The sequence below is a fragment of the Eublepharis macularius genome, chromosome 7 (genome assembly GCF_028583425.1).
Source record: "Eublepharis macularius isolate TG4126 chromosome 7, MPM_Emac_v1.0, whole genome shotgun sequence".
NCBI classification, from domain to species: domain Eukaryota; kingdom Metazoa; phylum Chordata; class Lepidosauria; order Squamata; family Eublepharidae; genus Eublepharis; species Eublepharis macularius.
This window is the reverse complement of record NC_072796.1, coordinates 48,856,545-48,881,236: the sequence shown is the minus strand read 5'-3', so window position 1 is coordinate 48,881,236 and position 24,692 is coordinate 48,856,545. Positions and strand designations below refer to the sequence as shown.

General features: G+C 49.4%; 1 protein-coding gene across 2 annotated transcripts in view; it reads left to right on the top strand.

The window, feature by feature from the left end:
• KIAA0319 (KIAA0319 ortholog) overlaps positions 1 to 24,692 on the top strand; it is a 69,285-nt gene that overhangs the window by 15,505 nt on the left and 29,088 nt on the right. For both annotated transcript variants that reach the window (XM_054985080.1, XM_054985079.1), the window contains exons 9-12: positions 607 to 835; positions 18,163 to 18,286; positions 21,801 to 21,930; positions 24,229 to 24,377. In XM_054985080.1, the coding sequence (XP_054841055.1) occupies positions 607 to 835; positions 18,163 to 18,286; positions 21,801 to 21,930; positions 24,229 to 24,377 (632 nt within the window). The remainder of the gene's footprint in view (positions 1 to 606; positions 836 to 18,162; positions 18,287 to 21,800; positions 21,931 to 24,228; positions 24,378 to 24,692) is intronic.

Here is a 24,692-nt window from a genome sequence, read left to right as displayed (position 1 = left end):
GCATCACAATAAAGGCTTAAGTTACAGAACTTAGATAGCGTGTGTTGATCAGAGCGAATGTGGCGTAGTAGTTTATAAAGAGACAGTGCAATCCTAAACAGAGTGTTAAAACCTTTTAAGTCCATTGAAGTCTGGGGGTTTAGAAGGGTGTCATTCTGCTTAGACTCAGGTTCAAATTTCTGCTTACTGTGAAAAATTCACTGGGTTACCTTAGGCCAGTCATTCTCTCTCAGCCTAACATACCTCACAGAGATGATAACTGTGAGCTCCTGAAAGGGACAAAAATGTAATAAGTAAGTATATTGGGGGAGGGGGAATTACATAAGGAATGAACAGGATTCCTGAAGTTCCTTTTGTGAGGTGGATCGGCAGTGCCATTTTGTTCTTCTAGAAAATGCACGGAGTAGTTGTTTTTGCTTTACAAGTGAACAAAATATTTGAGTACAGACCAATTTATTAAGGGCCAGATGTGGCATACCAGCTGTTGGTTCCCCATCTTAGAAACATGTTTAAGGTAGAATCATCCAATATTGTTGAACCATTAAGCTTAGGAGAGAAAGTTCACACCAAAACATATAGTTTCTCTGTATCTTTTTATCTGATTAGGCTAACAGTCATGGACTCTGATGGAGCAGCAAACTCTACTACAGCTTCTTTGAGAGTCAACAAGCCCATAGATCATCCACCTGTTGCCAATGCAGGACCAAATCAAGTAATCAGTTTGCCTCACAACTCAGTCATGCTAAGTGGAAATCAGAGCTATGATGATAATGAGATTGTCAGCTACAAGTGGTCCCTGAGTCCTACAAGTAAAGGCAAAGAGGTAGCAATGCTGGTAAGTAGAAAGTATCTTGTTTATGTCAGTTTGTTGTGGTTCTTTTTGGAGCTGGAATTTTCTGATGCCTGCTGATGATGGGCCAAACCTTGTGTAGAAATCAGAAGTGTTTGGGGGACGATGAGAAATACTCTAAGAAGCTTATATCAGCTTACCTTTTTAAGTTGACTTAGAAAAAACCCTTTGTTATTTAAGCAAACTCTTTTCCTACAAGCCAGTTCAGTGTAATGGATAAGAGCAGCAGGACTGTAATCTGGAGAGCCAAGTTTGATTCCTCATTTGTTCGCTTGAAGCTAGCTGGGTGACCTTGGGTCAATCACAGCTTCTTGGAGGTCTCTCAGCCCCACCCACCTCACAGGGTGATTGTCATGAGGATAATAATATAACACACTTTGTAAACTGCTCTGAGCGGGCCTTAAGTTGTCCGGAAGGGTGGTATATAAATCAAATGTTCTTGATGTTGTTGCTACAAAAGGAAACTGGTAAATTTGACCATGCTGATTCCATTTAATTCATAGATGTTGATCCAGAACATTCAAGGTTTTGCTGAATTTTTACAGGCATATTAATTTGATTGAGAAAGAATGATAATATTATTTCATTTGGAAATATTTATAGCAGAGGACAAAAAAGTGCCATATAAACTAAGCTAAGTATGCAGTTTCTTGTTCTCCTGACCTGAACTGATGTGTATATCTCTGTCCCCTGCGTGCCCCCTGAGCGACAGTATATGCTATGCATGTATTTAACCAGCTTGTTGCCAAGTAGGCCCCCTCCCCTGCTTTGAAGCCTGCTATGAACTGTGTTAAAAGTTTCCTGCATTACTGTTTCACTGCTGCACAAAGACTGCTTTGCACGTGTGTGTTCTGATACACGTGTCAGTTTCCTGCTTGCGTGTCAATTACCTTGCTGCTGCAATAGACAGTGTAGTTTACTGACCCCATGTTTGGTTAACTGCACAAAAGACTTTTCCTGGGCAGCCCTGCCCTGACCTGTATCTGGACTTCCCAGTGTGCGTTTGGACTGTGTTCCCCGTGCCTGCTTTGCCATCTGCCACGGACCGTGCCTGTTCCCTGCTTTGGACTGTGTTTTAAAGTGTTGTTCCCGCTGCCTCCATGGAAGCCTGCCTCATATGGGCCCAAGCCGCTGCTAGCAGCCGGGCGCCTGCCGGGGACACCTCCAGCGAGCCTGGCTAGGCGCTCCCTGGTCAGTTCCCGCCTGGAGCCTCCCGCGGGCCGGTCGCCGAGCTTGCCCTCACTACCGGGCAGCCTGCTATCCAGCCCCAGCTATGCCCAGCCGGCATCCATGTTCTCAGGCACCCAGAAGACCCAGAGGAAGAGACTGCTTTGGGAAGCCATTTCGGCGAAGCGGACACACCACGTCCGCAGCGAGAGCCCCTCGCCCCGCTCTGCATATCTTAGGAGCCGCCCCGGAGAAGAACTAAGTGCCGACCATCCCAAGCACTTAGAGAATGCATCTCAAAGAAACCTCCGCATTCCAGAGCTGATGACATCAGGACAAGCCCTGTCCGCTGGAACATCCTTTCAGCCCACTTGGATTTCCCCCTCCCTCTTTTGTCCCCTCTTCCTGAGGTGTCACTTATCACAATCTGATTACCAAAGTGGCCCATCCAAGCCATTCAGTAGCCCATTAGACCCTTTGTTTTAATCTGTGAGAACCACCAAGTACAGCACCAGCCCCAGGGTACGTTTTGGGGTATTTAAGCTGGTCTCCCAGACCACTCGGTGCCTCGGCCATTCCCTATCCAGACCTCCTTGCTGTCCGTCTGTGGTCCCAGTGCTGGCATTGGGCCACCCTCGCTGCCGTGTCTCTGCTTCGCTCCGGGATTGTGAGTATTTCCCTTACCATCGTTGGGAACCCGCTAATGCGAATGTCTCTGTATTTCCTACTCTGTATTTCTTAGACCTTGTGTGTTCCTTGTATGATTGTGCAAGCTAGGCTTACGCTACACTCAATACACGTGTTTGGAACTTAGTCGTTGTCTGCCTCTTTGTCACTAGAGTGTCTGGGATCGGGACCTCCGTATACATAGGTTATGATCCTCGCTTAATATTAAAAGTTACAGACTGCCATAGCTAATTCCCCATTATAATAACAGAGCAGTTCTGGTAACAGTTTACTGGTGGAGAATGCGGGCATAACCCAGTTCGTGTGAATACACGTGAGTCGACACGCGTGTTTTCGGCGAACTGACTTAGAGGAAAATTTTCCGGACCTCAGTGTAAAGAGAGCAATTTAGCTCAGGGAATTAAAAGTGTGAGTGTGTGTGGCTCTAGTGAGCATTTCTATCTTGTGGGTTGGCTTTTCCCCATTTCCTCCTTCAGCCAGCTTTGGACTACTTGCCTTTTTGGTGCACCGCGAGGCCCTCCAGCCTTTATAACCGGTGTACTGTGGGTGAGGACCTCTGAACTGGTGAAGTTCCTGGCCACCTTCCGGGCCGCCTAAACGCGTCTATGTGGGTGGGATCCCAGAAGTAGGCTCTATAGATTTATATACTTCCTGAAGCAGCACATATAAAATTCTCTTCCGCCCTCCCCCGTCTCTCCTAAGTCCGTCCAAACCCCGTTCCTGCCAGCACTTAGGCTTCAATCCCCGCTCCGGAGGAAACGTGAAGGGATCGATAGTCCGTTTGGTTAGTTAGCTTTGGGAATCTAAAGCCAGGTTCCTGAAGCCCCGCGGCAGCCGGCCGCACCGTGCTTAAGAGTTTTAAGGTAGACTCTTGGGCGCCTTTCCGCTTGCGAGTTGTAAGTCAGACTCGTGGGCGCACCTCGCTTGGGAGTCAGTGGGACTCTTGGGCACACTTTTGCTTGGGAGTTGTTAGAACTCTTGAGCGCACCTCGCTTGGGAGTACAGTAAGCTTTACTCCTGGGCACTTTCGCTTGGGGACGTGCAGAGGCAGTCCTTGAGCGCTGTAGTCTTTTGGTCAAGGCTTGGAGACAGTTTAACCGTTTGTCTCTGAGCGTTAGGCCTGGGGACTTTTTGGAGTTTAGTTCTTGGGCAGAGAGCTTGAGAGCATTTGTAGCTTCTGAGCAGAGGCTTGGGAGCATTTCTGGTTGCCCGAGCAGAGGCTTGGGAGACCCCCTTAGTAGCAGTTCCTGAGCAGAGGCTTGGGGACGCTTTTTGGTTTTCCGAGCAGAGGCTTGGGAGACCCCTGAGCTTTGGTTTTCCGAGTATAGGCTTGGGAGACCCCTGAGCTTTAGCTTCTAGGCAGAGGCTTGGAAGCACTGAGCGTTTTTTTCTTGGGCTTAGAGAGCTTGAGAGCACCCTCTGAGCCAGTAAACTTTTCCTGGTCCCGTGGCTTGTAGGCAAGCTTGAAACGGGAAGAGGAATTTTCCCTTCTCCCCCGGTGGAGAAGAACCGAGTGTAGAACCCTTAAAAATACCCTTGCAAACCCAAAAGTAGAACCTTAAAACCCCCTGGTAAAAACCCTTGAGGACCTGAGGGAAGGATAAACCTCCCAAAAGGAACATAGAGAGGAAGCAGTTGTTAAAACCCTTGAGCAGCTTTAATCACCCCACCCCTGGTGTCGCTGATCTACTCTTTAACCTCCCCCGAGATCAGCCTTAAATTAAAAAGAAAAATGTACCGGGCAAACCCCACCGTGCCCCGCCTGGAGAAGTGGCTAGTTAAGAAGGGAGATTGCCCTTGGGAAGCAGGTTCCTTCAAGGGACCCGACCCACTCCAGATAGTTAGAAGTGCCTTCCAAGATTTTTGTGAGAAAGAGAAACCCAAGTCGAGCAAGAAGGACAGATACGGAGCTTGGGCACTTTTTACTGCCTTACAGGACAGCGTGTCCCTGATAAATAAATTACATATAGCGCAGGAAGATAGCGAGCAGGAAATAGAGAGGCTCAGAATAGCCCAGGACAAAGAGAGGAAGGAGCTAGAGGAGAAGGCAGCGCGAGAACAGGACGCCCTGCACCTAGAAATCCAGAGTCTCAGGGCCAAACTAGCCGAACAGGAAAGAGACCATGAGGAAAAGGCAGTTGAGTGGCGCGCTGAACGCGTCAATTTCATATTGGAAAAACAAGGATTAACCACTGCCCTTCAGGACGCCCAGCACAAGGCTGAGGCGGCCACCGCTCGTGCCGACATGGCTGAGCATGCAGTATTCGAGGGACAGGAAAGAATTGCTAAGCTAACCCATGCCGCCCAGTTCATGGCAGAGCACAATCACTCCAAGGTAGCTTCTGCAGACCACTCCGCTTGTAAGAGGGAGCTAGAGGCCCTAAAGCAGCACCTGGGAATGCAGCAGGCCGTAATTTCCGCCGTGCATCCCGCAGCCCTCTTGGCCCTCCCCGAAGGTAGTACCGACAACTGGTCACCCCCTTTGCCCCAGTCTGCGGAAGCCCCACAGCCCCTCCACCCAATAGCCACCAAGGAAATTGTATCCATGGACGAGGATGGCAGGAAAACAGACCGGGTCGTTAAGGAAACCCGCAATTGGAGGCCCGATGAGCTCCAAGCCATAGCAGATCGCATGGGACCCCTAAACCGAGACACGGCCATCCAGTGGTTCACCCATGTGACCACCTCCCAGCCCTCCGCCAGTGGTTCTGATGTAGCCCAATTGGCCCGCCACTGCGCCAGCCCTGAAATAGTCACAGCCCTTAACGCCTATGTTTCTAATCGAAAGTTAGCCACCCGCAGTCAGTACGGAGCAATTAAAGAAATTTGTGCATTCCTGTGGCCCACCAAGAGTTTGAAAGCCCTGTACATCGCAGAGTCTCAAAAACCTGGAGAGGACCCAGAGGCATACTTAGCTAGAAAGCAGCTTCTTGCCGAGCTGTCAGACGAAGTGGACCTAGATGCAAGCGATGTACCCGACTTTGACGAATTAGAATTCAGGAGAGCAGTCTTAGATGGACTCAATAGTACCACCCGCCTAGCACTAGCAGGAGTGGAGCCCGGGAGCATCTCATGGGGAGACCTGGAAGCTCGCATCAGAAGCATTGCTGGCCTGTTGCGAGAAACCGGCGCCATCCGCCATGTGAAGCCCCCGGCCTCTCGTAGGAAGGAGAGCGAGCCGATAAGTGCAGTCACCTATGCCAATCATGGCCCCCACTCTCAGTACCGCCCACAGGGACGCAGCCCGTATCCGGAGGCAAGGGGAGGAATCCTGAGGGGAAGGAGCGGCAGCTTTAACCGGGGAAGGGGACCAAGGGACTACCGTCCGGGAGTTTCCTTTGCGCCCACCCCGAGTTACAGTTCCTCCTCCCAGCAGGGACCCCACGAGCCCCGATCACAGGACGCGCCCCTAGCCCCTTCTCACTCCCGAGCATCGCACCCGTACAACCATCAGGTCTACCCGCCTCCAGATCAGTCTAACGCTTGGGGAGCATCGCAGGGCGACCACGAGGGCTACCGGGACCGCGGCAGCACGCCCCAGTCCAGGGACTCCCTCCGTTGGGAACTATGGATGCGCCTCAAAAACATTGGAGCGAACATGGAGCTATTTGATGGAAAGCCCACGTCCGTTCTAATGAAGGCGATCATGGAGTGGGAAGACCAGCAGCAGCCCCCAGTACCCCCGTCGGCGCCCCCTTTACCGCCAGACCCTCCCTTCTCGAGTCCCCCGATAGCTGCGGTCCGGGAACGCCCGAGCCCCAACAACCCCTTTAGAGGAAGCGCCGCTTCCACCGATCAGGGTGCAGGATCAGAATAGGGTTGCCCCGAGTCCCAGTCTCCCTCCGTGGGCATAGTTGCCAAACTAAAGCCGGACACATGGGGGAGACCGACAGTAAAGGCAGGGATCGGGACTCCCGGGGAAAAGAAGAAGCCTGCCACTCTCCTTATAGACACCGGAGCTTCTCTTAATATACTCCGGCCCACCTTAGTTGCAAAGGGCACCCAGACCGCCACAACCATGCAGCTCGCCGGTTTTGGAGGCGGCACGCAGGAATCCCCGGTCTGGCAGGATATCCCCCTCTCCGTTGGGAACCTGGCCACCCAGATTTCGGCGTGCGCAAACCGGGGAGAAGATGATGGACTTTTGGGCATGCCATTTTTCCGTGCCGAGGGACTGACCATTGACCTAGCAAATGGGCTCCTGTGGCGCATCCCAGGAGGCCCAGACTTCGTCAATGCAGTCCATCGATGCGCAGCCCTTAAGGCCCCCCTTCCTCTCGCCCCCATCACAGGAGACTCCTGGGTTCAGGACTTTCCTGAAGTATGGGTGACGGACAAGGCCGAGTGTGGGATAGTGAAGGGCGCCTGCGTCCTGATTGAAGGAAAGGATCCCCCTCCCCAAAGACAGTACAAGTATCCAGCAGAAGCTGAGGCAGGGATAGCCAAAACTATAGAAGGACTCCTTGAGTGGGACGTCATACTCCCGATGCAGTCCATCTGCAACGCCCCATTGTGGCCAGTTCTGAAAGCAGATGGAGTGACCTGGAGAATGACGGTCGACTTCCGTGCCCTGAATGCCACCACCCCTCCAGTTGCCCCGGTTGTGGCCAAGTACAATGAGATCCTGACGGCCATTGCCGCTGGGTCCCGGTTCTACTCGGTCATAGACCTGGCCAACGCTTTCCACTCCATCCGGTTGCATGAGTCTTGCTGGTACAAGTTCGCGTTCACTTTCCGCGGCCAGCAATACGCATTCAAACGGACACCCCAGGGATTCCACTCCAGCCCCAGTATTTGTCATGCCCATGTAGTTCAGATGTGGGAACGCCTCCAACCCTCCTCGAGGCCCCACGTACTGAGCTACGTGGATGACATTTTAGTCCACGCCCCTACGGAAGAACTAGCCCGCCAAATCACCAGGGAAGTCCTGGAACTCCTCCGCGAGACTGGGTTCAAGGCTAGCAGGGAAAAGGCCCAATTGGTTCAGACCAGTGTTAAGTACCTGGGTCTGACCCTGGGACCCGAGGGTCGCACCCCGGACGCCCAGCGAATGGAGGTCATTTCCAAGCTGCCTGCACCCACCGATGTCCCCTCCCTCAGAGCTCTTCTAGGAACTTTTAACTTTTCCCGAGACTTCATCGAGTCCTTTGCAGACAAAGCTCGCCCCCTTTATGCTCTCCTCAAGAAGAACACTCCCTGGGAGTGGAGACCGGAGCAACAGACAGCCTTAGCCGAGCTAAAGCGCAGCCTGGCCGCAGCCCCGGCCCTAGCCCATCCAGATGTCACCCAGCCATTCTTTATCCAGTTAGCAGTATCAGACAAGAGCATAGGAGCCACGCTCACCCAGCAGCAAGCGGGAACCGCTAGAGTAGTAGCCTATGCCTCTCGCAACCTAACCGCAGTAGAAACTAAGTTTAGCCCATGCGAGAAGACATGCCTTGCTCTAGTTTGGAGTCTGACCCATTGGGAATTTATCATAGGAGGTTCACGTACCATAGTTCAAACCACTCACACGCCCCTCAAATATATTCTGTCTGGCAAGATACAAGACGGACAAGTCTCAAACGCCCGCATAGCACAGTGGACCCTGGCCCTGGTCAACCGCGGAGTAGAATTTAAAAAGGAGACCACCGAGCCACCAGCGCCCTATGGCCTAATAGTAACCGGGACCGAGCACGAGTGCCCCCTGGACCCGCCACCGCAGGTCGTCTGGCCAGTCACTTGGGGAGTCCCGCTAGAGGAAGCCCGACAGAACGGCTTCACCTGCTGGTTCTGTGACGGCTCCTCCTTTCACGTTGGAGGCTCCCCTCGGACAGGCTACGGCGCCGTGCGAGTGAGCGACGCCCATACTCTCAAAGGTCCAGCCCGCCCCCATTCCAGCCAAGCGGCTGAGGTGCAAGCGCTTCTGGCAGTGCTTGAGTTTGAGCCCCCAGAAAGCCCACTTGCCATTTACACAGACTCGGATTGGACGGCCAAAGCCGCCACGGCCTGGCTCCCGGTATGGCAGAATCAGGGGTGGAGAGCTAGCGATGGGAAACCCGTAGCCCACCTACAGCTATGGCAGCAAGTAGCAGCACTCCTTCAGTCCCGCTCAGGCCCAACGCAGGTGACCCATGTCAAGGGACACCAGAAGACCAACTCAGAGACCGCTTATTGGAATGACCAGGTAGACCTTGCAGCCAAGGCAGCCGCCACTGAAAATGCTCCCCTACTGGAACCAGCTACCGATTGTCCCTTACACCCTGTCACCACTCGCGCACAAGCCCGCAGCCAGGCTCAGGGAACTACGGGAACACTAGACCTAGCACAACTGCAGCTATCTGACCCAGAAATAACCGACCTCCTAGCCGCAGGAAGAGATCAGACAGGGAGACTCATGATCAGAGAAGAGGAAGGCATAGTTTGGGCAGTAGATACAGCCGGCGAACGCCACTGGGTAGTGCCATTGGAAGTTAGGGCCGACCTAATTCAGTTCGTCCACGAGCAGGGACACCGAGGCAAGGATCTGACTCTGGAAAGGGTAAAAGAGGTTGGATGGTGGCCTGGCATGCGCACCGAAGTAGCGCAATGGGTAGACAACTGTCTGTCCTGCGCTATGGTCAATGCAGACCCCACCGGACCTAGAGCTCCCCTCCAGCATCAGAGAATTGACGGACCCTGGGCTCGCATACAGATTGACTTTATCGGCCCCCTTCCCCCCACTCCTCGCGGCAATCGCTACTGCCTCACTGTCATAGACCCCTTTAGCAAATGGGTCGAAGCGTTTCCGTGCAAGCGCAACAATGCAGCCACCACAGCCAAACTACTGTTCAACAATGTCTTTTCAAGATGGGGTATTGTGAAAGTCATGGACTCTGATTTAGGCTCACACTTTATCGGAGAAGTCACACAGGAGCTTTGTAAAGCACTGGGCATCCAGCAACGTTTCCACATAGCCGGCCACCCTCAAGCTTCAGGCGCCATAGAAAGAACCAACCGGACCCTCAAGGAGGCTCTCCGCAAGATGGTTCGCTCCTCCGGGAGAGACTGGGATGAAAAACTCCCCATAATCCTAATGGCCATTAGAGGCACTACCGCAGTTCACGGGCTCACACCCCATATGGTAATGACAGGACGAAGAATGCAGCTCCCGGAGGCCTTCTGGCTAGATACGCAGCTCCCTTCTGATATGCAGCCCGTAGTGATTAATGACGCTTGGGTCCAAGACCTACTCTCAACCATACACGCCGTCCACATGCAAGTGGCCCAGAAGTTGGGCACAGCTCAGAAAGATATGGACCGCAAATTAGGATGGGTCAGGAACCCCAGGCAGTGGGAGGAAGGACAGCTCGTTCTGTACAGGAAGTTCTCGCAAAAGGCGCATTCACTAGCAGCCAAATGGCAAGGCCCAGTCCCCATCACGAAAAGAGTCTCCCCAGCCGTCTATCAGGTAGCTATCCAGAGAAAGACAGGAGGCACGTGGCTAAAATACTTTCACGCTTCTCAGTTAAAAGAATGGAAAGGGAAGCCGCTGCAAACCGCTCCTCCTGTGTATGACCCTGGGGGAACCGCCACCAGCCCAGCCCCCCTCTGCCCAGTGATTCGCCAGATATCCCTTCACCCTGGGCCAGAGATACCCTGTGTCCCCTTAGACCAGACCTTTGTAGCTTTAGTATAAAAGAAACAGTAGAATATACAGATATGGGTGTAAATGTTAAAAGTTTTTCCAGTTCTATTCTTTAACTTCATTGGACGGGCCCCACAGTTGGGACCCTTAGGAGAAGACACGGCAATCAAAGCCAAATAGGACCACCACCGAGAGTGATTCTTAATTGGATTGTAAGCCGCGTGTTCGGAAAAAATTGCACAGGCAAAAGAGATTTGCTGTGTGTGAAAGTGGTTGGAGAGGCTTTAGCCCAAAGGTGCATACATTCTTTCGAACATAGTGGAATCACCAAATAAGGTGATCCCTGTATTCGAAAATATATCACCCGCCGTGCTGGTGAAGATCCCGCATCTACGTAGATTCGGGGTCTCACCTGCCAGACCCACGCTTTCGCATGATGGTCGGCTTTGGCTTTGAGGGCCGTGCCTCCCCTGGAAAAGGTCCCCCAGATAGCCCAACATCCCTCTTTTACTAATGTTCATATTCGTCATGGTGAGTTGCTGTACGGCGCCACCAGCCAGTACGCTTTAGTGCAAAGGTAAAAGACCCGCCAGTATTTTGTAAATATGTGACCCCTGGAATATGTTATTGAGGTGTGTTCGCTACGCACAAGGGGCAGCGTGCCTCATTTACATAGCCAGGATCCCCCGCGCCAAGATGACCCCCGAATAACCCAGACCCAGTGGCGCCGGCAGATCTCGGCCGCCTCCGCCGCTTTTCGATAAACGCCGCTGCGTGCCTTCGGCTCCATTTCGGCCCTTTCCGCCAGCAGCCGCCCGCCCCACGTAATCTTTTCCCTTGCCCGTACCGTATAAGGGAAAAGAAGGGGGGGAGACATATTGAAGATATAATGAAGCCCTGCCAGGCCTCCCAAGTGAAGGCTTCTCGAAAGTACCCCACACCCATATGCTTCGTGCTCCGTGTATTTTTCTTTTTTTTTTTGCTCAGTGTATTTTTCTTGCTCAGTGTATCCTTTTTTAAACCAGAAAACGGGGTCTCCCGAGGGAGTCCCTCCAAAAATTGGTTGTCCTGCAAACATATGACGAGGGCCTATTTTTGAAAAATTAAAACAAGGGCCCCCGTCTGCAGCAACCCTTATAGTTGCTGGAAACCGCTCTCTAGTTTTTTCTTTTTAAAACAGCAAGGCCAGGCCAAGCCGGACCGATAGCTCTCAGCCCGCAAAATAAAAATAGCCCGCCGCCAAGCAAGGGGCACCTGAAGGCCACATAGCCTAGGCACCCAGGAACCCCTGGGGCGAGTTTGCATAATCCCGCCTAACGCACAGCCGACCCTCGCTCGACGTAAAGACGTTTCCCCTCTGAAATATACACGCTTTAGAAAGAAACCTCCGCACAGGAGTTCCCCAGAGCAACAAGCTGGAAGGCTCGCTTAGTGCTCCGGGACTTCTCGTTCGAGCCCCACCTAATAGACAGTGCTGGCAGAAAAACGCCCTCCATTTTCGTTTTCCCTACTTCACCTCACTCATTTATTTTTGCTGCAACAAACTCAGGGAACCTGTACTTATATCCGCAGGTCTCCCCAGGATATTTTCACCACAAAACGAAAAAGAAGGCCAGGAGATGAGGCACCTGGCTACTCTGTGTTTGCTCGTGCTGGCAGGCACCCTAATAGAGGGACGCCCGTCCAAATTAATGCCCTACCCCCACTGGAGATGTATCAATACACTGGCAGGAAACGAAATGATGGTCTGCAAGGTTGTGCAGCAGATTAACATGACCACCCCCACGGATCGCACTAACTTCCGCAGTTGTGAAGAGCAGTGGATCCGACCCCCAGAGCTTGTTATTTTATGTGTGGGAGTGAAAACCATGTCCCAAGAGCTAGTGTGCTATTCACCTACTGACACAGTGTCACCACTTGCTCCGATCCCATGTATGTTTCTTCCCCGTATCAGGCCAGCCCCCACCGCAGTCCCGGTGGTAGACAAATATACCACCCCTGCCAATTTCGAAACCTCGCCATTTGTCACTGAGGCTTTCGGACCATACTGTGAAGTTATTTTAGTGTCGGCCGCAGTATGGAAGGCAGGAGACCCCTTTAGAATGACCATCCTACTAGGCACTACTACCATTGAGTCTGCATCAGTCACTATCACGCCCCCTTCAGGCGCAGCTCTCCCCTTTGCTATAGAGCGCTGGGAGAACCTGACCTGGATTGTAAAAGAGGAAGACCTAGCCAAACACGGCCCACCCGATTGGATACTGGTTCAACAGACGCCCGAATGCCAAACCAAGCCCCTAGTAGAGAAATTTCACCGGCTTGGGCTGCTCTTTGTAAATTTGACTCACGAACCAGGCAATTATTCTCTGCTGATCCGGACCCAGGAGACCCACACCATCCAAATTGACCCGTTGATTGCTAGCAATGAACAATTAAGCCAAGGCGGCACGCATATAGTGGGCTCCCATGTTTTGAAAACTGACATTCGAGAGAGAGTTCTAGTCCGCCCGCAAATGTCTTTAAAAGAGATCCGCATAGACTTAGCTGAGCTGAATGTAACCCAGAGGCTGCTGCAGTGCGCTCCCTATCTGGAGGCCGGTAGCAAGGGTTGGAATGCATGGCTACAACTGTGGATCGATCCCTCTCCCTCTCTCTCGCGTGCCAGACGAAGCATTGCCGACTGGACTGCTCCTGCAGCCGGAGGGTTAGCAATCATGGATTCGGTCAACATTGAGACTCTCGCTAATAAGTTTGCCCATGTCACGACTAGCATCTCCGACTTAGGTAAACCGGTGGTGCAGTCCCTAAATTCCATTTCAAATGGGCAACACGAGATCAGCTCCATTTTAGTTAACTGGGAGAGTCAAATTGAAAGAGATTTTTCGCTGCTGCTCAAAGGAACACAGTCTTTTGAACGCAACGTGTCGATAGCCATGGCATGTATGCAAGCCCAACAATTAAACCAGGCTGTGGCCATGGGGCTAATTCGGCAAGCCACGGAAGGGCACTTGCCCCTGGAAATTAAAAGATTGATTATGCCCAAATTGTCACCCATAGAACTGGAGCTTGAATCCTGGTGGTCTCTCGTAAATTCCTCATTCTCACCGACCACCCAGGAGCTTAAATTATTTTTATTAACGGCCAGTGCGCACGAGTCATTCCATGTGTATCCAGTCGTGCCTCTGGGACTCCAAGTCAGCGACACCGAAGTCCTCTACGCCCGCCACCCCGACCATTGGGCCCGCTTCACCCCGACCGGATGGCAGCTCGTCAGCCTCCAAGGGTGCCAGCATCGAGACCAGACCGGCTTCATTTGCCAGGACCAAGCCTTTGCACCTCATCACCCCTGTGTAGCCCCGCAAGTCGACGCCCTCAATGAGTGCCCTTTCGAGGTCGTCCAGGAGAACAGCTCCGCGGTGGTCTACCTTGGGAAAGGATGTGCCTGCGTGCGAACGGCCTGCGATTTTGTGGTCCTGAACTCGTTCCAGCTGAAGCCCGTGATCCCGGGAGTCAACCGCTGCTTCTGCAACCTGTCTTCGGTGGCAGCCTGTGACTTCACCTACACGGTACCGGTCTGGACCCAAGAAGAGATCCTGGTGGCACCCTCCATCTATCGGTATGTGAAGCCAGTCTCCCTTGGCATCGGTCTGGAGCTAATCCATGAGCTCCTGGCCCACCCGCAGCTCCACCGCACCCTCCAGAGCATCCAGAGGGACGGGGACACTACTGCTTTGGTTGTGTCCCAGAACGGAAAGGAGATTTTGGATCTGGTCCAGCGGATTAAGACCACCGGCGAGCATTCCTGGTGGGAAACCCTCTTTGGCTGGAGCCCCACTGCCACTGGAATTTACAATTTGGCTTTGCACCCGATCGTTGTTATTCTGGCCTTTCAAGTTTTGTTGCGTGCCTCACTGCTTTATTTGGGCTGTTGGAGCCGCCGACAGCTCCAGCAACTCCAGCTGTCTTACCGTTTGGATCATTACAACCCCGACCTCCTCTTGCCCTAATGGTTGTTCTTGGCGCCCTCCTTTAACCCTTGTTTGTTTGCTTGTGTTATTATGAACTATGCTTGGATTTTATTATGTGTACGGATCCTGGACCAGCCCCATGGACGCTTTGCTGCCGGACACCGCTCCGAGGCCCTCTTGTGGACTAGGGGGGGACATATTTCTCCGCCTCCCAGCCCACGGCCCGCCTACGAACGACCGCCAGCGGCACTACCTCCATGAGGACTAGAACTGTGTACCTGAAGCCCTTTTCGCCTCCCACCGACCCGGCTCTGCGGATTGACGCAGACAGCAAGGGGGGGTGGAAGTGTGTTTTGGAACACATGGACCAAGTTTGCTTGTTTCTGTAAATATGCAACCCAGTCCAGCAGCTGTACTGCGGACTGAGCCGTCTGTGATCTTTGTTGCTCTATTGTTTTATGAATTTCTTGCCATTGCTTTTTATGAATTTTACTCCCATGAATTTAGCCCCGAACTAGTCCCCCCCTCTATCTATTGCAAGTGCGCCCATGAACTTTATCCCGATGAATTTGGTTTTAACCTTTTGAATTGCCTTCTTAACCCAACTCCCTCCGCCGAGGCAGTTCTAGTCTATGAATTTGATTTTAATCCAGCCATATTGATTTGGTTTTTAATCGCAGCGTTTATTTTTCTGTCCCCCATGAGCCCTTCCGCCGCTTACCCCCCATGAATTGTTTCCACGCACTTGCTTTTATTATTGCTGCTTTTATTTATATACTGGTTTTAATCTCTTATGAATTGTTCTATCCTATCGATTGCTTTTAACCTCATATATACATGTATATTTATTATTTTAACCACCCATGAATTACTCCAATGTTGTATCGATGAATTGACCTATGCCTTGCTTGCACATTTCACTTTTATCCTGTATGAATTGCTTTTACTCCTAAATTCATGAATTGAACCATGAATTGTCTTTGCTTTTAAATCTTATGCTTATGAATTAATCCATGTATATGAATTGCCCCTGGTTTTAGTGCTTTTAATCCACCATGAATTACGTATGAATTACCCTCATCCATGAATTAATCAATGTACACAAATATGAATTATTGCTATTTATATGCATGAACTGCTCATTGCTGCTCATATCACCATGAATTGTTATTGCTTATGAATTATTACTATTTATTCTGACGATTGCACTTAGCACACCCCCTGGTGTGAACCCAGAGACCTGCAGCCCATTGGCTGATCTAAATTGCACTTATTCGGTTAGGTGGTTCTCCAAACTAAATTTTTGAGTGACGCCTCCCCCTCCTTCCCTTCCCACTCCTTCTTCGCTCGAAGCTCGACCACCGGACATTGCCGACCACCTCACCTTTGAAGTCAAGTTCGGAGACCCGCGCGCCTGACGTCACGGGGTCTCTGAGGGGGGGAATTGTTGCCAAGTAGGCCCCCTCCCCTGCTTTGAAGCCTGCTATGAACTGTGTTAAAGTTTCCTGCATTACTGTTTCACTGCTGCACAAAGACTGCTTTGCACGTGTGTGTTCTGATACACGTGTCAGTTTCCTGCCTGCGTGTCAATTACCTTGCTGCTGCAATAGACGGTGTAGTTTACTGACCCCATGTTTGGTTAACTGCACAAAAGACTCTTTTCCTGGGCAGCCCTGCCCTGACCTGTATCTGGACTTCCCAGTGTGCGTTTGGACTGTGTTCCCCGTGCCTGCTTTGCCATCTGCCACGGACCGTGCCTGTTCCCTGCTTTGGACTGTGTTTTAAAGTGTTTTTCCCGCTGCCTCCATGGAAGCCTGCCTCATATGGGCCCAAGCCGCTGCTAGCAGCCGGGCGCCTGCCGGGGAAACCTCCAGCGAGCCTGGCTAGGTGCTCCCTGGTCAGTTCCCGCCTGGAGCCTCCCGCGGGCCGGTCGCCGAGCTTGCCCTCGCTACCGGGCAGCCTGCTATCCAGCCCCAGCTATGCCCAGCCGGCATCCATGTTCTCAGGCACCCAGAAGACCCAGAGGAAGAGACTGCTTTGGGAAGCCATTTCGGCGAAGCGGACACACCACGTCCGCAGCGAGAGCCCCTCGCCCCGCTCTGCATATCTTAGGAGCCGCCCCGGAGAAGAACTAAGTGCCGACCATCCCAAGCACTTAGAGAATGCATCTCAAAGAAACCTCCGCATTCCAGAGCTGATGACATCAGGACAAGCCCTGTCCGCTGGAACATCCTTTCAGCCCACTTGGATTTCCCCCTCCCTCTTTTGTCCCCTCTTCCTGAGGTGTCACTTATCACAATCTGATTACCAAAGTGGCCCATCCAAGCCATTCAGTAGCCCATTAGACCCTTTGTTTTAATCTGTGAGAACCACCAAGTACAGCACCAGCCCCAGGGTACGTTTTGGGGTATTTAAGCTGGTCTCCCAGACCACTCGGTGCCTCGGCCATTCCCTATCCAGACCTCCTTGCTGTCCGTCTGTGGTCCCAGTGCTGGCATTGGGCCACCCTCGCTGCCGTGTCTCTGCTTCGCTCCGGGATTGTGAGTATTTCCCTTACCATCGTTGGGAACCCGCTAATGCAAATGTCTCTGTATTTCCTACTCTGTATTTCTTAGACCTTGTGTGTTCCTTGTATGATTGTGCAAGCTAGGCTTACGCTACACTCAATACACGTGTTTGGAACTTAGTCGTTGTCTGCCTCTTTGTCACTAGAGTGTCTGGGATCGGGACCTCCGTATACATAGGTTATGATCCTCGCTTAATATTAAAAGTTACAGACTGCCATAGCTAATTCCCCATTATAATAACAGAGCAGTTCTGGTAACAAGCTGTGGTAAACTGAGCCACGTTGAAGTACCAAGGGATGCTCCAAGTGGACCAAGGTGTTGTTAGGCAAAGGCAAATAGGCATGCATTTCCAGAGAAGTTACTGATTAACTCTATTAAGTTACTTAATAACTCTATTAAGCTTTTATTATTATTTCTATTATTATTTTTATTATTATTATTTTATTATTATTTCTATTATTATTATTTTATTATTATTTCTATTATTATTATTATTATTATTATTATTATTAAGCTTTTCAGCAGTGAGTGGCATATCAGTGCACAATACTCTTCTAAAATTGCATTGGAATAGTATATATGAACTAGGACTTTTCTCTATATTTTGATAAGATATCTATTTATTTGAATGAAATTTATTCATTTGGATGATTTAAATGGTCCATTTGTTTTCAGTTTTTGGTTTAAGAACAGTTTTGTACTTGGAAATTCCCTTGGAATAGTATATGTTTGGAAATCATTATTTATGGTCAGAAATGATTATTTATTAGGGGTCATTTCATAGAAAAAGAGCTGGAGGAACTCATTGGCATAACTAATCATCATATGCCACGCCTCTTGACATTACTGGAAATGTTTCCTTAGCATAACTGATTTGCTTATGCCACACCCCCTGGCATCACCTATCCTGGCTGTTTTGGACCCAATCCTGGCCATTCAGGACTGAAATTTGGCCCAAAATGGCAAAAAAGGGCTGAAAATGGCCAAAAAGGGGCCTAAAATGGTCAGGATTGGGCCACTGCTGAGCAGGAAAGTGATCCACCACCCATCAGAGGCTCGATTCGGGCCGTTTTGGCCCCAATCCAGGACAAAACAGGCCCCAAATGGCCAAGAGTCAGGTGGGCGGGGCCACCTGATATGTGACCTCTTTGGGGAACTGCATTCCTGCGCGTTCCCCCTCGAAATGAGCCCTGTTTTATTAGGATGATTTAAATGGTCCATTTGTTTTCAGTTGGTTTAAGAACAGTTTTGTACTATTAACACTTCTCTTCATATTTTCTTGTCTTTCTGTCCTCCCCCCCCCCCCCAATTACATAGGGAACAAGGACTCCATACCTCCAGTTGTCTGCTATGCAAGTAGGAAATTACACATTCCAGCTGACTGTTACTGATTCTGCAGAGCAGCAGTCCACAGCCGAAGTCACAGTGGTTGTGCTGCCTGGTAGGCAGATTTGAAGCATATTTGACTTCACAGAACATCCATCCATTCAAGAGCTATGTCTATAAGCTAATAAAATGAACTGGTCTTTTAATCCTCCTTAGTGGAAGAGATTGTGCTGGGGCGGGGGGCGGGGGAGGTAGGAGGGAGAGGTAGCTAGCTAGCCAGCCATATACCTTCTGTGGATTGGGCCTATGTTGAGCACAAAGACCAGACTAAGGGAACTGAATACATTTAGAGACTGTTCCATCTTAGTGGGCATGTAAAACCATCCTGTGTGAGAGTGCTGTGAAAAGGAGGGAGGCAGGCAAAGTCACCATCATCTATCTGGGCCCTGGATATGCAGACTGACCTGTCAACCATTGTGATGGCCTGTTGCCCGCTGGACTGCATGAGAGAGCCAAGAAAGGAAGGGGGAAGCTGAAGACATGTTCACATGCCTTCTACTAGACCAACCCTTCTGTTTCTCCCTTTCCTTCTTTTAAGAAGAACCAAACTAGTCTTCCTGTGTGAGAGGCTTTGTTTTGATTATTGATTATTTTAAAGTTCTGTTTTTCTTTTGCCTCTTTGTGGTTCCATTTCTGTTATGGTTTATACGGTTTTTAATGAAATTGTATTTTAATAATGTGAGTCACTTCGGGGAGTCCAGCCAAGCAAACAAAATACAAATATAAGAATAAATAAAAAGAAGATGGCTGTATGAGAGGCAGGATTGGTAAAGTGTGTCTGTTCTCTCTCTCCCACCCCAGCCCCAGCCCAACCCATCATCATTCCCTGTTTGCTAACTGTGTCCTGGTTGCAGCCCAAATTTCCTTGCAGCAATTAAAGAATTGGTGTCTGGGCTGTTGTCTCCCAGCAGACAGGACAAAAGTAGTGGCAGGCACAGACCATTATCACTTCTTAGAGGGCCACCTGAAGAAGGTAGTCTTCTATCTCCTTTTTCACTGGGATAAGTGAGTGCCAGACCCTTCTCAGTCCTTCCTAGTTTTGAATACTCGCAGTGCCTGAGTCGGCCTTGGATCCCAGAGAGGGAAGTGATTGCTGTGGAAAATCCCCACCTCTGTTTGCTTCGCCTAGAGCAGCAGGAATCTTCGGCACATTCTTTTCCTGGTTGTAGGGTAGCCTGGTCGCTATTGTGTTGCTGACAGTACAGTAAGAGTCCAGTAGCACCTTTAAGACTAACCAACTTTATTGTAGCATGAGCTTTTGAGCTTTTGATTTTGCTACTACAGACTAACACGGCTAACTCCTCTGGATCGATGAGAGTACAGTGGCATTCAGTAGTCAGGATAGGTGGATGGGAGGCAACTGGGAAGGATTCAAGTGGACAGTTGCTGCTCTCCTCCCCATTTTCTCACTGTGGAAAAGCTAGAAATCAAAGGAGATCCCCTGCACATGTTTGCTTTGACAGCTGGAATCTCCTATAGGACAGAATAAGCAGTAGCAGTGGAATGGAGCTATCACAGCATGTGTGTCATTGTGGGGATTGCTGTGAGAGATCCCTTGGCAGCAAGAATTGGCTAGTCTGGCAGTTAATTGGTATTCTCTCCACTCTGACACAATATCAGGAAACTGTATCTCCATATCTCTACCTCACAATAGATTACGTTTTATAAATGGTTGTTGTGGGTTTTCCGGGCTGTATTGCTGTGGTCTTGGCATTGTAGTTCCTGACGTTTCACCAGCAGCTGTGACTGGCATCTTCAGAGGTGTAGCACCAAAAGACAGAGATCTCTCAGTGTCACAGTGTGGAGAAGATGTTGGCAGGTCATTTGTATCTACTCAGGAGGGGTGGGGTTGAGCTGAGTCATCCTGTAAGAGTTTCCTAGGGTGTGGAATGCTAATGGCGGGAGGCTTCACTGTATTTTGAGGAGGTTCTTTTGCATATGGATTGGTGCTTGATGTGCTAATCTTCTCTGCAGGGCTATTGTCGAGTATAGAGTGTTTTGTTAGCCTGGTGTTTTTCAGAACTGGAAACCATGCTCTGTTCATTCTTAAGGTTTCTTCTTTCCTGTTGAAGTTTTGCTTATGCTTGTGAATTTCAATGGCTTCCCTGTGCAGTCTGACAAAGTAGTTGGAAGTGTTGTCCAGTATTTTGGTGTCCTGGAATAAGATACTGTGCCCTGTTTGAGTTAGGCTATGTTCAGCCACTGCTGATTTTTCAGGTTGTTCAAGTCTGCAGTGTCTTTCATGTTCTTTTATTCTTGTCTGGATGCTACGCTTTGTGGTCCCGATGTAAACTTGTCCACAGTTTCCAGTTCTGAAAAACAGAATACAGCCCGGAAAACCCACAACAACCATCGTTCTCCGGCCATGAAAGCCTTCGACAATACATTTTATAAAGTTGGTACTGAACATCCTCAGCTTACTTTTCCCTCACTGCCAAATAAACCTTTCTATTGTTGTCTTAAGTCTGTGTTTTACTCCTTGGTATTAAGGATGGAAAAGATTATAACTAGGTTTTACCAAGATAGGGGAAAGGGTACCTCAGGAGCACCATCACAATTTACCTCAAGGTAGCCCATGTTAAATGGTGCCAAGCGCTGGCAGGCAGTAAATAAATATTGCTGTGGCCTCTTTCACAACTGTGCTTGGTGGTGTGGTGTGGCAATTAGTCATCAGTTAATCCCATAATCAATTAATGCTACCATTGTACGGACAGTGGCACTAATTTGAATGAGGTTTTCCTGCTAAAATATGCTAGTGTCTTCTTTCCTTTTGCAGCTTGTCCTTTTGCAGCTTGTATTTATCAGTTGTTGCCAGAGGAATTGGCATTCCCACACAGACGCCCAAATCGGGGCTGGCTATTTGTCAACGCTGATTTTCGTCCCACAGACTTCCTCAGGGGTGTTTTAATCTGTCTCCTTTTTGTCTTATATATGAGAAAGAGAAAGAGTATTGGTGTCGCTCTCCAGTTACCTAATAAGAGAGATAGAAAACACATATATAAGACAAAAAGGAGACAGATTAAAACGCCCCTGAGGAAGTCTGTGGGACGAAAATCAGCGTTTACAAATAGCTGGCTCCAATTTGGGCGTCTGCATGGGAATGCCAATTCCTCTGGCAATAACAACTGATAAATACAAGCTGCAAAAGGACAAGCTGCAAAAGGAAAGAAGATAGAGCAATTGTTGCTTTGAAAAAAGACTTTAATTACTTACCTTGCTTCAGTTATCTGGAGTCGTGTCTTTAAATTGTTATTTATGAAATACAGTGTATAAAGTGAGCATTTGTTACTTTGAAAAAGAAAAAAACCTTTTTGACCCAGTTGGGGTGTCCCCCAGTTGGGGTGTCCCCCAGTTGGGGTGTTACAGTTTAACTACTGGGTTTGCCTTGTTTGTTATACTATAAAATATGCTAGTGCCCACTTCTGTCATCCCAACTGCTTTGACTAGGGAAAAGCATGGCAACATGTGAACCTATATTGCTAAGTTCTAAATCTCATTTTGCTTAATAATTGATTACCCCCACCAGTGACTGACTAGGAAATGTGATTTTTGGATATTTCTCAATACAGAAAATAGCCCTCCAAGAGCTGTGGCCGGTCCAGATAAAGAGTTGACACTTCCTGTCCAAAGCACTATTCTTGATGGAAGCCAGAGTTCTGACGATCTAGGAGTTGTTTATTATCACTGGGAGAATATCAGGTATTTTGTTGGGGGTGGAGGGCTTTTGTCTATGAATGTGCTCAGTGGCGTGTACACATAGTAATGGACTTGGACACAAAGGAAGGAACTTGAAAGCTTGGATATGGGGTCAGGAGAGTGTTGGTAACAAGTTCAGACAAAGCAAAACAAGTGCAAGTCAATTTTATCTGGAAATTTTTTATCTAATTAGTTTCCTTTTCAATAGCTATGGATTAGATCCAGAGTAATGTTTCCATGGGCAAAGAACTTCTGCCCATGGAGTGTGATATTTCCCCATTTCCCCCTTCTGCAGAAGCTTGAGATTCCCACCGACCCCCAAAAATCCTGTTCCTGGAAGGGAGGGGATCCCCAGAAACATTGCAAGGGACATTGAGGCTGTCATGAGCTTGAGAGGCAGGAAAATAACATTCCACTGGAAGAAGTCCTTAGATCTCCAGAAATGTCCAGTCAGAATCCAAGGCTATATCAATAAGTTTATATGTTAATGTTGTTCACATAAAACTTCTCTCGGTGAAATGTTAATAATTGTCATCTTCTGCTGCCTTCACATATTCTGGAGAAAGTGTAATATGTCTATGGTAATTTCCATGATTCAAATGGAGATTACTGGGTTTTTGCTGTGTATATTTGTGTATTTATGTATATGTCTTTCAAAAAATGGAGATGATCATTGAGGTGATGCAGACTTATCCAGGGCCACACCCAGTCCCCTCCCCTGAACTCACCTGCAGGGCCCCAGGAAGACACTGCCGTGACAGCCTGGCTCACAATGGTCGCCAGGGTTGCAGACGTGGCAACAGGAGGCTGCTGACATGCTAGCCTGACTCCCAGTGGCCTCAGGAGCTGCAGATATGGTAGTGGGAGCCCAGGAAGCCACTGACATGCTGGCCCAGCTCTCCACAGAGGCAGTGGCAAGAGTCCTGGAGGCCCCCCAATGTGCCGGCCCAGCTTTCCACGGCCATAGGAGCCACAGCTGTGACAGCAGGTGCCAGAAAGGCCCCCGGACCACAGGCCAGGGCTGCATAAGTCTACCAGGTGACAGAAGAGTTGGCAGAGCAAAGGTGGCCTCTCCTAGGTCGGGCCCAACGAGGCCTAGCCAGCTCCATCGTGCAAGGGGAGGGAAGCAGTGGGGGCAGGACCAAGATTTAGAAGGAGCTAGGAGAAGCTGCATGATAGGCCAGCCCAGCTGGCAATTCCCCAGGGATGGGGAGGGGAACGCCCAGGACAGGGTGAAGCCTAGAGGGGATGGGAGCAGTGCCCTAGGATGGCCCCATAAAAGTGGGCAGGAAGAGAATGCCAATGAGGAGTGTTGGGAGACAGAGTGGATAAGAGGGATAAGGAGTGAGGCGAGCCAGAGAGAGAGAGTGAAGAGTGTGCGGTCGATCTGATGGAGGGGGAGAGGGACGAGTGTGCTGTAAGGTCTCTGACGATACCAGCCTGGACCCCAATGTTGGCAGTATGGTGGGTGGTCAGCCTGCCTCCAGCCCCCTCGTTTTGAACATGCAGTGACGGTTAAATTTAAGTCTGACCGTCAGGTCCACTTCCCCTTCCCAGTGTATAGCTGGCCAATGTATAGCTGACCTGCTGAAAGCCATGTGAGGGCTGTGCTGATGCTGGGCATAATTTCCTAGTCTTCTGCTCTAGTCTAAGGCTGTGAGCAGGCCTCCTTTGTAACAGTGTTGTGAGGAAACTCCTTTGAGTCTTAGGAGACTGCAAGAGTTACATCAAATGCTTAAGATCTCACTGTGTGCTGAGCTTTTCCTAGCTATGCTGCTGTATAATGTATTCATTCTTATGATGCTGGATGTAATTGATATTGGTTGGACAGATGATGACTTTAATGTTTGGTTTTATGATGCTGCAAGAATTAGGGTCTGCTTGCTGGCTGCAGGCTCTGGTTTTTATTTTAGTTGTACATCTCTTGTTTTTATAATCGTCACAATCTGCCTTTAGCTTACATTTATGAAGGGCACAGTATAAAAACTATGATATACGAGTAATAAAATTGTTCTGATTCTGGTCTCAGACTATAAGACTTGACAAGATTTTTTAATTTGGCTTCATTTAAAGGCATTTTCTCTCCGATAATCTGCGTTTAGGCTTGCAGGTATAATTTTTAGGGAATTATTGCTGTTAGTTGTATGTGGAAGCACTGATCAAGTTAAGGGTTTGGCACTTACCTGAACCAGATCTCCAGAATTTGTTCCAAAGCAACAGTAAATTATTTTTAATTTTGTGTAAGAATCTGAATGAGTGTAATTGAAATCCAGGATCACAGCTTCCTTTGCTCTCTTGCAGCGGGCCGAGCTCGTTGCAAATGGAAAATGTCGACAGTGCAGTGGCAACCGTTACGGGTCTCCAAGCTGGAACGTACCGCTTCAGACTCACCGTAAAAGACAGTCAAGGACTCAGCAGCACCACGACGCTTTTTGTGACCGTAAAGGAAGGTAAACCCAGTGACCTCATTGCGTGAAGGGAATAGGAATTGTGGGTTAATCCTGATTTTGGAATGAAATACACACAATTTACATCAACCCACCCTTCTGCTGCCCATATTGATAACGAATGCCTTACTCGTCAACTCAGGACTTGCCTGTACTTTTCAGATGCTAGCTAAAGCCATTTTTTAAATCAAGTTTGTAAGGATAGATGGGATATTAATTTTTTGTTTGCATGTTTTTAATCTTGTTTATTTATTTGATTTTTTTTATTCCACCCTTCCTCCCAGGAGCTCAGGGAAGTATACAGGGTGTTTTCTCCCC